The sequence below is a fragment of the Corvus cornix genome, chromosome 1A (genome assembly GCF_000738735.6).
Source record: "Corvus cornix cornix isolate S_Up_H32 chromosome 1A, ASM73873v5, whole genome shotgun sequence".
NCBI classification, from domain to species: domain Eukaryota; kingdom Metazoa; phylum Chordata; class Aves; order Passeriformes; family Corvidae; genus Corvus; species Corvus cornix.
Genome location: NC_047057.1, coordinates 16,162,717 through 16,175,304, shown reverse-complemented (window position 1 = coordinate 16,175,304; position 12,588 = coordinate 16,162,717). Strand labels below are relative to the sequence as shown.

Below are 12,588 nucleotides of genomic sequence, written 5' to 3'. Positions count from 1 at the left end.
CAAGATGCTTTTGTGCTCAAAAGTGCAACACAAAGGAAAAGCTGCTGCTAATTAAGCATATAATGCCTTTTTTTATAAATACTTAACACTACAAGTGATGTCTATATCTCACAACAAAAGGATATTTGTCTAGTTGTTAATTAACCAGTAATTATAATAAATCTGTTGGGCCTTGACATTAAATTAGGAAGTGGACATGGCCAAGAAAATGCTCAACCCATGTTTTATCATACAGTCTCTAATTGCAGATAATGGGCGTTCTTGGGTCTTCAGCCCACCTGAAAATCCTTCCACTACTTGCTAAATAAGAGCTAAAATACATGTTTAGTGTTTTAGTAGTCTTTAGAGAAGACATAGAACTTATTAGAATATTAAAATACAAAAAGTTTTACTAAAATGTTAATCAAAATAATAGAATGGTGAAAAGATTCAACAACATGGGGCCGTTACTATATGTTACCAAAGAAAATAACACACAGCAAAGTGATTTTTATCTTTAAAGGCTTGCATCTAAAACTCATCAGCATCTATTATAATTCTATAAAATAAGATAAGGCAGCATCTGGTACAATCTATATAGTTTTATAGCCAAGTACACAAAAATGCTTAAAACAGTTACAAGATTTTTTCACAATAAATGAAGCTGAAGACTCTTTACTTCATCTACCAGCATGTATTATAAAAACAAGGGCAAAAGCTAGAACAAAAGAGGAATAAAAAAGGGCATTCATTTTTCTTAATGACTAAATAATACTTTTAAAGGATTAAAAGATAATGGAACCTGCCGATGCACAAGAAAAGAAAGCATCTTCACAACCATTTTAGTTTAATCTCAATTAGTTCATAGCCGTAAGCAAGGTGATACCCAAGCATTGACCATTTCAAATAACTGTTTGATTCCCTTGAGGCTAAATCTATTCCCAGATTCACAACGCACATCTCCAAAACATGTACAACTCTGAATAATGGAGCAGAGGTTTGGTTTTTTCCTTCCTTAAAGCCATAAATTTGTACTGAAAGAATAATGCAGAAAAAAAATGTAATTTAATACAATAAAAACAGTAGCAAATTTCAATAAGATATAACATCATTGTCAGGATTAATTAGCAGTCAGCACAAAAGTACACAAAATGCAAGTGCTTTTTCAAAACCTAGTGTAAAGGGACAAAGAAATTTTAACTTGCAATACAGTAGCTTCTGAAAACTTTCTTATTTCCTGTCTTTTAAGAAATGTTAGTGCTGCTCAAGAAAACAATGACTAGTACCCAGGTCTTCTACACCTCTAAGTAGAACAACTCTGTAGTGCATAACTGTTCCATAGACACAAAAAAATTCCACACAGAACTTGCTCCAAGCACAAGCTGTGGACTACGAATATATTCAGTTTGCATGGCAATGTCTGGGGAGAGACTGGGGGGCTTTAGGGATGTCTTATGTGAGAAGCTGCTGGAAGTTTCCCCCGTGTCCAAGGAAGCCAATGCCAACCAGTTCCAGGATGGACGCACCGCTGGCCACAACTGAGTCCATCAGTGATGGTGACAGCACCTCTGGGACAACATACTTAAGAAGTGGGGGTAAAAAAAAAATCTATGCAACACTAGCAGCATTCAAAAAGGAGGATTGAAAATATGTGAGAGAAACAGACAGCCCTGCTGACACCAAGTGAAGAAGGGGAAGAAGGTGCTCCAGGCGTCAGAGCAGAGATTCCTGTGAAGACCATGGTGAGGCAGCTGTCCCCCAGCAGTCCATTAGGATCCACAGTAGAGCAGAAATCCCCCTGCAGCCTCTGAAAGATCCCCCATGCTGGAACAGATGGATGCCCAAGGCAGGCTGTGGCCTCATGGGAAGCCTACAATGGAGCAGGCTCCTGGCAGGACCTGTGGACCCAGGGAGAAAGGAGCCCACGCTGTAGCAATCTGTTCCTGGTTGACTAACCCTATGGAAGGACCCACGCTGGAGAAGCTTGTGGAGGACTGTCTCCCATAGGAGGGACCCCATGCTGGAGATGGGGAAGAGTATGAAGAGAAAGGAGCAAGAGAGAGGATGTGTGATTAACTGATTGCAACTCCTCTTCCCCATCTCCCTGTACCACTCAGGGGAGAAGGAATTAAAATTGGGAGCAAAGTGAAGCCCAGGAAGAAAGTCATGAGGTGAAGGTGTTTTAAGATTTGGGTTTGTTTCTTGTGACCCTACTCTGATTTTCATTGGCAATAAATTAAATTAATTATTCCCTGAATTAATTATTTGTTAAGAAGAATTTTTCTGTGATGGGAATTAGTGAGTGATCTCTCCCTATCCTTACATCAACCCACAAGCATTTCTGTCAGCACAACTTGCTAATTCTCCTTTTGCTACTGGATTTGGAACTATACAAACACCATAAAAATTGGACAGTACTGCATCAAGATACACACCATTGCAGACTGCAATGAACACAAAGCTTTCAATCACCCATGGCACAAAATGGGCACATGATAATAGAGAACTTTACGAAGCCATTTGCAGCTCACCCTGTTGTGAGGCAGGTTCTGTGCTTCCTCCACCACAGGTCAGAGTAGCCATAGGGTAACCTGGATATAAACCCTTCACATGCTGGGGTAACAAGAGCAGACTGGCAGAAACAAACAATCCTTAACACAAATCCTCATCTTGTAAGAAATACCAGAATGTGAATTAGACTAATATCCCTATTTCACTGCTCTTTGCATATGAAGAAGCACAAACAGAGCACGGTTCTGATTCAGGACATCTTTGAGTCCAAAATAGCTTGCAACATAAACAGTACTTAAAAAGTCATCTTTATTTACATGAATCATTATATTTTCTGTTCCTTTTTTTTGTTTGTTTTTGTTTTAAATTACATTTGCAACTCAAAAAAAAGGTATGATTTAACTATTAAAATACTTAAAACACTGGCTGATTTCTTGAGATTTTTTTGTTGTTGTTGTTCTCTGATACTTTCAGATCTTAGGATAATTTCTTATGAGCCTATTCACTTCAGCGGTCAACAGAAAATTGCCCTAAAGTTAGATGTTTAAATATCTTTCACCTTTGAAGGTTTTAGGTAAGTGCACATTTTGGAGAATCAGACTTCAAGGGACTTTAAGAAGTCACGTAGTCCACCTGTCTGCTTCCACTTAAGAATACTGTTCCCAACATTTTAATCTGAAAATAAAACTCTCCTATTCCACAACTTCTCAAGAAAATCTACTCCAATGCTTAACTGCTCTTGCCAATGGCAAGTCCTCCCTAATGCATCAGCACAAATCTGTCCTGCTGCAACCTTTCCCAATGTCTAGCCTAAATTTCCCTCAAATCAGTTAGCATTCATTGTTTCTTGTGATCTTCCCACTTTACAGAAAGGATGGTTTAGTATTCTCAAGGTAGAATTTTACCCACTGACATCTCTTATCATACTAGTAATCTCTTCTCTAAACTTGGTATCACTAGTGTCTTTAGCTCTTTTTTCTAGGTCATATCTCCTAAAGATTTAGCTATTCCCTTTGTTCTCCTACGGATCAACTTAATCTTTTCTCATGTGTGACTGCAATTAAACATCCAGATTTTGAAACACCCCATAGCCTTGTGGCACATTAGAAAGAAGCTGAGCTCCAGAAAATAGTTGTCTATTACAAATAAATTTTTTCACCTGGTAAATTAATACAATCTCCTTTCCTTTATATCATCAAAAAAAAATACATCCTCATATGAAAACACATGTTAGTACACTGTCTGCTTTAAGAAAATATTTGTATTAGATATTTATATGTTAATTTGCTGTTTGGACATATTCCAAACATGTTACTCATTGCTTTTCACAACACTAACAAAAATTAGTTGGAAGATCTATTGTTCTGAGTAAGATTTACTTGTGAACTGATGTGGTGCCAAAGGTAAAATATAATGAATAGGCAGATTCATTATGTTGTGTTGGATTTCTAGAACAAGCATAGAAAGTACATTTAGGCAAATAATAGGATTTTGTTATTAAACAGAACCTACTATCACTATGGGTTATAAGTAGCAAGAGGATATAATTTCTAAGAAAAACAAATCTTTGCTAAAATGAAGATATTGCATGGAATAGATACCCCAGTTGGTCAGTCATACTCAGCTGAGTGACCAATTCCAGCTGGGATATTTAAATACTCCCAGACAATAAATACTGTTATTTTAACTAGTACAATTGTGTTGTGTGTTTTTTTCACATGATTATAAAAAACTTTTCTAAAATATATGTGCAAAGAGAATAATTTTATCTTTATTTTGACTAGTGAATTTAAAAAAATATGGCTTTTCTCAGCAATATATATTGAACTCAATTTTTAAATACATCTTTTTGGGTTTTTTTCACTTGGCCTTTTTAGTTCAGCTTCAAAAAGTCTCAGTTGTGTGTGTCTTGTTTTGGCAGTTTAATATTTGATTCAGTGTATGCCTTATAAGAAATGAGAAAAGTAAGTATTAACAAACAGATCTAAAAAGCATGCACTTTTGTATGATGTGACTCACATCAGTCTATAGTACTGCCTTTAGGAACAGGTAGTGCTGATAAATGCTGAGAAAGGTCAATAATTCATCACTTGTGCTCCTGGGCTATGAAAACAGGCAATCGTAAAAAGGCTACTGAAACACCTCTTACTAATGGCTTTTTTTAAGGTGCTCAGTCGAGAAAAGTAGGTTTATACCATCGATGGTGCAATTCCCTGTGAAGACATGCAAGTCGTTCATACTAAACACCCAAAGTGAAAGACTATTTCAAAGCTTCCTCCCGTGGGTAGAAAACCTGTCAGGCTCCCCCTCTTGGTACATCCCAGCACAGCAGACGCCACATAGAGAAAACCTTTCCTGCCTCCCTGAAAAGAAAATGATTGAGAAATTTGTCTGCATTGCTTCCTTTCACTGCTATAGCTCTCTAATCTTATTGAAAAAACAAAGAAACAAAAAACAACAACGGACTGGAAACGTCAAAACATTTCAAGTACAAAGCTATTTTATCTCAAAGCAGGATCTCTTCTCATTTTTCTGCAGCTCCAGTGTGCCACACACTATCACATAGCCACTGAACTGGGTCTTAATTCTATTTGGTTGCCGTAAAACCATATAAAAAATACAAAGAAAGATTGGATACCTTTCACATTTTCTTTCCTATGTAGCCCTTATTCAAGCTTAGGGCTTTTCAATGGCCAATTTTGTCTCCTGGATGGGAAGAATAAACCTTCCGCTTCTGCATTCTGTGCCTCTCTCTACCCTGATGTCCTGCACTGATAATATCGTTCATAGCTGCCTCTTCACAACATCCCCCCAAAAATGTATGGAAGATAGACAGTACAAAAAATTATACTACAGTGCATTAAATGTAACAAACCCTTCAGGAAGCATGCAGCTGGGACACACTGTCCTCAACTCAGTTTTACTATATATAGGTAACATATGCAGCACATCTGGTATGCAAGGTATCTTACTGTTTTGAGACACAGGTAAAGCATAAAAGGGCAAACTGAAAAAATAATTGTAAAAGAAACCAAAATTTTTTCTTCCCACATTCTTAAAAGCAATCATCTTTCTATGCTTAACTGGTTCAAGTATTTTTTAATGTTTAAAAGATAAAAGAAAAATGAAAGGCTGGCAATATTATCTGTCATACTAAGTCACATTCAAATACTTTCTAGGAAAATTTTGAGGGCCAAAGGCTCAAAACATTTTAGAAGATGAACTTTAGAAGAACTCCTTTCCTCAAAATGTTTTACACAGCAGTAAACATTAGCAATACCAGCTTCCTCAAGCCATCAGGTTATATGAACAGAAAGCTCTTTAAAAAATCATCTTGGGTATACTGTCAGTAGACATTTTCAAACATTAGCAGAGGAGTAGCAGAGTTGCTTGGGGTTACACAGCTAAATAGAATATGTGCCTTATTATTGTCAGTGTCAAAATATACACGTTAAAAACAAAAACATGCATAAAGCTTTTCCTGTACTTTTAGAGCAGGCTAAAATATTTAAATCTGTATAAAATGTGACAGAAAAAAGACATTAAGTATAAAACTTAACCAAGTCATTATGTGCCATATGCACTCTTTTAAAAGTGCAATAGTATATTGTTGTAGTATTTTTCACTATTGTGACACTGATTCCTATAAATAGGATTGACACAGACGTGCCTACAAGTGTAACCAACAATTGCTAATTTTTGTCCAAGGCAAAAGAAAGAAAATATAATTGTGAAAAATGTGCTAAACAGCTACCTTATTGATAGATATAAGTATACATTAAATCTGCACAAATGATACTAAATTCTGGTTTTTAGCCATAATCATCTGGTTATAAAAGAAGTAGTGGAATTCTCTTGTCTCTACTTAATTACTGCAGTGTATCAACAGAAAATCACGCTACTTTACAGAGCTTACTACTGAGCATCTACCCAACGGATTAAGAATATGGTTTTGGGATCAGAATATTTCAATCCTCTATACTTTATGCAAGATTCTTGAGACTGACTCTATGCTTCTGTGTAGTCCCTCTCCAAATAAGGCTAACATCACCGTAATCTCCTAAACCATTCAAAAAATCAATGCACCTTTTAATAAATAAGACATTTCTATCTCCTAATGAGCAATCAGCACATAAACGAAGCTTTATAGTATATGCAGGGCTGTAACACACCCTGGCTGCCATGTACACATACCCATCTGAACTTACTCCCTAACTGCCCTACTTTCTGTGAGATTCAAAGACACATTTAGAAACTGTATCCTTTACCTTTCCCCATTATTGGTTAATGTTTGTGTTTGAATGGTTAAAATGTTCAACAACGGGAAAGAGGTCCTTGTCAGGAGCAAAGGAGTCCCCACAATTCATGGGGTGTAACATAAACTCAAATATTTTTCATTTCTCTTTGAATAATGTGTTAAACAATAATAGATAATGAATCATTTAAAACCCAGATATGGGTAGTGAATGTACTTGGCTACTTTTAATTTTCAATAGTGTATGCAAAAAGTTTAGATATTGAAATATCAAACACTCCTTCATACCGACTGCAGCTGACTAGAGTATGTTAAACTGCTTTGCAGGAAGATCAGACAGCCATGGGACTGCAATTATATATCACAATACCCTTTTCTGGGTTCACAGCTCTATTCATCTCTTAGAAACACTGAAGGACAGATTGGACATAGGGGAACGGATTAGCCACAGGACGACCTGTATTTCCACACAAAAGCCTAAGTGTGGAAAAATGGCACCCTGTGTCACCCATTCTTCACTTCCTGAAAAAAACATATTCATGAAAATAGACATTTAAACAGCTCTTTCCCACTCATCTCAGAACAAGCATTCATTGTTTCTTAGCACCATTTATATGGCAGCAATGTAACGCTACTACCAAACTGCCTCAATTCACAAATGTATATAAAAATATCTAAGAATTAAGACAGGGCCACTTCAGCATAGGAACTAAAATTAAATTAACATGAAATTAACATTGTTTATGAAAAAAAATTCAGTTGACTGTTGCAACATACAATCTCATATTTATGAATGGGACTGAAGGAGAATTTGGTTCTGGTAATAAGTTTCAGCTGGACATCATGGAAGTTCTACACACAACAGCCATGCAGTAAAACTGAAACTATAAAAATACATTGTGTTAATAGGTCATAACAGCCTAACATACCAGATACCATCAGTAACTCCAAGTGAGTAAAAGGAAAATGAGCACAGAAAAAGACAGGTAGTAATTATATAATTTTGTATGAAGTGAAGATTATGTCAGTTTTCTGTTAAAACTTAGCTCTGGAAAAATTAATAAACAGCAAATATTACAAAACATGCAAAAATGGGAAGAGCATGCATTAATAAATTAGGTTTGAACTTTAATTAATTTTTCATGTCATTCACCTTAAATCAATTGTCTTGCATACAAAAGAGATGCTTGGTGTATGAACTTGTACTGTCAACTTGTCTCAGGAGACAGGTGTTATCAGCTAATCTGATCCAGCTAGTCAAACTGGTGCCTCATTTGAATGTTCTTTGGGACAGCAGGAAATTATCCTTCTGCACAAGCAATAATCAAATTAAAGTGTCCAAGCATTTAACTTAGGAATTCGACCACACAGCTGAGTTACAAACAGCAAGCCCATGTAGCTCATTAGGATCCAATAGGAAATTAATCTTTTTGCCAGGAAATCAACAATCTAACATCATGTGCAATGAGACATAGTGTTCCTAACTTTTTATAAAATTATAATGTAAATGGATAACTCTGACATCAGAAAACTACTTCAAGTCTTATGAAGGTAGTGAGGTAATCTCACATGTATCCTTTATACATATTTACTTAATAAACAAATGTGGTAGGCATATGATTAAATTATTTGCTACTTCTTTCCTCACACTTTTTCTCTTTGTTTTCTTACTGAAAGTAAAATAAAACACCAGGTTTTAACATGAAAAAAAAAAAAAGTAAATGTAAATCTTATTTTGCAAACTGCTTACAATATATAGCTTAAATCCAACGTTAACTAATTCTCTTATATGCCTTCATTTAAATATCTTATGCTTAAACCATTCATTTTTATTGGATATTTTAAAAGTTCTTCATAAAGAAAAACACTCAGTTGTACCATGCAGACTTTCATTCAACTCCACTAAACTACTCAGTGTCCTTATTGAAACTACAAGGAGGAAGGAAAACATACACTGCTGAAGTAATTATATGGAAAGGGTCAAAATGCTATTGTGGAGATTAGCACCTGTCAAGAAAAGTCTGACAACTATGCCAGTACATGCAATTTACAGTCAGGATATAGTTCTCATTGCTAAAGAAAGCAGAAATGTTTCAAGAACAAATATAAACAAACTGATGTAATTAAGTTATCCAACAAGCTAAAGAGCTTCAGTTTGCTCTCTGCAGCCCACATTAAGAATGGTTATAATTGCTGGAGAATGTAAAATGTGTTAAAAGTCCTTCATGTACGGCCATGGTTTCTGTCTTTCTAAAATAATTTGTCAGCTTTCTATTCCTACAAGGCAGGATGAAATATTTTAAGTGAGACAGAATGCTTCTTCCTTTGAGGATTTTTTACAGTAACACAGACATGAAACCCTGAAAGACTGAAGAAGAAAAAAAGCAGTAAAATGGTAAATAGTGTAAAAAAATAGCCTGAAATTCTGCAAAATCTCCTCAAAACAGGCCATGTCATTAGACAGATATATATAAGTACAGTTGTCTGAGCATTTTAAAAGAATGTTAAATAAGTCACTATGTGGGAGGCATTGCACACAATGCAATTACAGCATGGGTATGTTTCTTAAAGGAGAAACCTTTAGCACTTAAGGTATCTGGGTAATGCTTCTAAATTAACCAGACCAGGCAAATCAGCATTTATTAATTTCAGAAAAAAAAAAAAAAAAATCTGTGAAAACATAGTCTCATGCTTTCCTTGGACTGACAGAAAATTAAAATCAGTACTCATACTTCAGTGTTTGCCAGGCTGTCGCTTTGCCCAGCCTTGAGTGAAACTTTGTCCCAGTCACAAAAAAGTTTTCTCCCTGCTTTACACACCCAGCACTTCAAGCTGAGTTTGGCTCCTTTTTCCTCCAGCTATAATCTCAACTATATTACAATGGTAAAAAAGAAAAAATTGGTTCACCAAAACCCCCGTATTGTTGTGTTATCTTCGTTAACACTGCTTAAAAAACAGGACTGGACTTTCCCATACACCATACACCACCCAATATATTTACATTTCTCAAGAGTCACACTTGAATCTCAGACTACAGTTTGCTATACAAGTAACAAATGGAATAATTATTTTAGCAGTAGTGGAAAAAAAAGAAAATACCAATTTCCTGAGGAAAGAAAACAAAACAAAAAAGGAGCAATACAAGGGCTACTCCCCAGGAAAATCCCTCTACTCATTTAATCAAACATATTTTTTCCACCCAATTCAAGTAGGAAACAAAAAAAGAAAAAAAAAAAAAAAAAAAAAAAAAAAAAGAAAAGAGGAAAGCCTGTCCCACAATCCAAATTATTTTCTCCTGTAAATTGTAATCACAATTTTCTGACCACAAGGTGGAAAAAACAGGATCCTTGAAGACACGCAAAGGCCTTTTCCCGTTTCGGGGCAATGAGGAGAAGGAAGATGCTGAATGCCCAGGATTTGCTCTGCCCTGCCCTTTCCATAGAACTTTAGTGCCATCTATTGAAAATGTACTGAATAAGGAAGAGGAAAAGGATGCCTATTGATTTGGTATAAAAATAAGACGTTTACTTGTTAAGGGTTTTTTTTGGTTTATTAATATTCCCATGATGACTACTGTTTTGTGGTCATCTGATAGCAACAAATATTTTCTATACACTATACATGCCCCATAAAGAAATGAAATGTCAGCTAAAACATCGAATATAAACATCATACAGATTTCATATATATATATATTTATATATATAATATATACATTTACCAAAGATGTAAGTCTAAGCCTACCTATTATCTAAAGCAACAAAACTGAGAAGGCTTTAACGGAAAGGAAAAATAGCGTGGAAGCACTGCTGTAAATAGAACATACTGGAAACAGTAAAAATAATTAAGGCACCTCGTAAAGATCTTAGTATTAAAGAACAGGATATGTAGACATGCACATACAATTACCTTCTTTAAGAAACTGTGAGTGGATGACAAATATAAGAAAACAGCAGATCGCTGCTCCTGCTAGTGCCCATAAAGCTTTCAAGAGCTGCATCTCGGTCTGAAACTCAGTAAATACCCAGAAAGTCACACAATGAATTTCCACAGCGATGCATCAACGCTTCCCTCGGTGCGCCAGGCGCGGCGGCTCCCGGCAGGGACCACACTCCCGAGCAGGGCGGGCGAGCCCGGGGCTGCGGAGGAGGGGCCGGGCTTCACACCCCACGCGGGGGCAGCGGCAGCGCCGCGCTCTCCTCGCCGAGGCAGCCGGCGCGGGGCCCCATGAATCAGCGCTCCGTCTCCGCGGGAGCCGCGCCGAGCCGCGCCGAGCCGGCGGCGGGGGCAGGGAGCCGGCAGTGCCGGGCAGTGTTGCGCAACAGCGCCCGCTGAGCCGCGGGGGCGCGGGGCCGCCGCCGCCGCTCAGGGCGCGCCGCCGCCGGCCGGCGCGGGGCGCGCAGGGGCCGGGCCCTCCCCGCCGAGGCTCCGCGGGAGCCGCTGCAGCATCGCCGGGCTGCGGGTGCCGCTCGCTCGTCGGGCCGCTGCTCCGCTGCTCGCTGCCCACGGCTCGGGGAGGAGAGAGCGAGCGGGGAGGGGAGGGAGGCGGGAGGGAGGGATCTCTCTTTACTGCAACTTCTCCCGGCTGGCGGCAATTTGTTGCACCCCCTTCCTCCTCCCCCAGCTCGGAGATGCTCTCCAGTGCGGGTGCGGGGGGGCGGGAGGAAAGTCAGTTCATCCCGCCGTCCCCGGGGCTCTTGCACAGATCGCTGGTCTCCCTTTGGGCTTGCACCTCCGCCGCCGGGGCTCCTCGTCGCCCGGCCCCAGGAATTTCCCCAGGCGCCGTGGCCGGCCCCGCTCCCTCGTCCGCCGTCCGCCCCGCGGGGTCGACCCTGTCCCGGGGCCGCGCCCCGGCGGTGCCACCGCAACGCGCCCTCCGAGCAGCCGCGCCGGGCTACGGCGGGCTCTCTCAGTCTACAGGTTGATGCCTCCGCTGCAGCAATCCCCGCGGAAAACAGGAGCGCAAATGAAAGAATGTAATAAATCAGGGAGGGAAAAAAAAAAAAAAACAAACAACAAACCAAACCAGCCCACAAAAAAATAAAAATAAAAAAAAACACCAAAAAAACCGAAACACCAAGGCTGTGATTTTGCTGCCGCCCTCCCACTCCAGGGGAAGGACCCGCCGCGGCCACCGGCTGCCGTAGAGCAGCCGGGCCGTGGAGCGGGAAGGCGGGGGCGTTGCTGCGATGCGGTGCGGAGCCGCTTCCGCGGGGGCTGCGCGCTCGGCCCCGCCGTTGCGGGACGGTGGTGTGGCCCCGGCCAGGGGCAGACGCGTGGTGGCGCTCCGCACGCGGGGGCCGCCCCGACGGCCGGGGCTGCCCGGTCAGGGCACCGATCTCCGTGCGCACAGGCGGGCGGCGGCGGCTCGGCGGTTCGGGGCAGGGCCAGGGTTCACAGCCGCACACCGAAGTGCTGCCGGCCGCACAGCGGGGGCTGCCCGAGCCCGGGCTCCCTCCGGTGCCCTCTGCCCGCGCAGGCGGCGCAGCTCCGCGCCTCCTCGTGTTCAAACGCCGCCGGCTGCCATCCGCGCAACCTCCGCGGCCGCCTGCGTGTCCGCAGCGCGGCCGGCGCTGGCCCGCGGGGCGGAGCGTGGAGCGGGTGTCGACGAGGTGCGAGCGCGGGCGCGAAATGCGGGGAGAGGACTACAGCAGCGCGGGTGCGGACAGGGGCAGGTGCGGCTCGCAGCTCCGCGGAGGCTGCGGGCAGAGGCTGGCGGCCAGAGCGCCCAGCGGCCTCGGCGGGGCGCGACGGTGCTGCGCGGCCCGGCCCGGTACAGCGGAGGGGCCTTCCGCCGCGCAGCTCCGCGGAACGCTGGAAGTTGCGGTGCTGCTCGGGCTGGC

General features: G+C 41.1%; 1 protein-coding gene across 10 annotated transcripts in view; it reads right to left on the bottom strand.

Moving 5' to 3' along the window:
- The window catches only part of TAFA5 (TAFA chemokine like family member 5), a 521,115-nt gene that overhangs the window by 397,677 nt on the left and 110,850 nt on the right, over positions 1-12,588 (bottom strand). The window contains exon 1 of one of the 10 annotated variants that reach the window (XM_019283630.3): positions 10,655-11,034. The exons of 8 other annotated variants lie outside the window; for them this stretch is intronic. In XM_019283630.3, coding sequence (XP_019139175.1) covers positions 10,655-10,745 — 91 coding nt within the window. In that variant the 5' untranslated portion in view covers positions 10,746-11,034. Of the gene's footprint in view, positions 1-10,654; positions 11,035-12,588 lie in introns of those variants that run through there. One more of the 10 variants, XM_019283633.3, reaches the window with a different exon arrangement.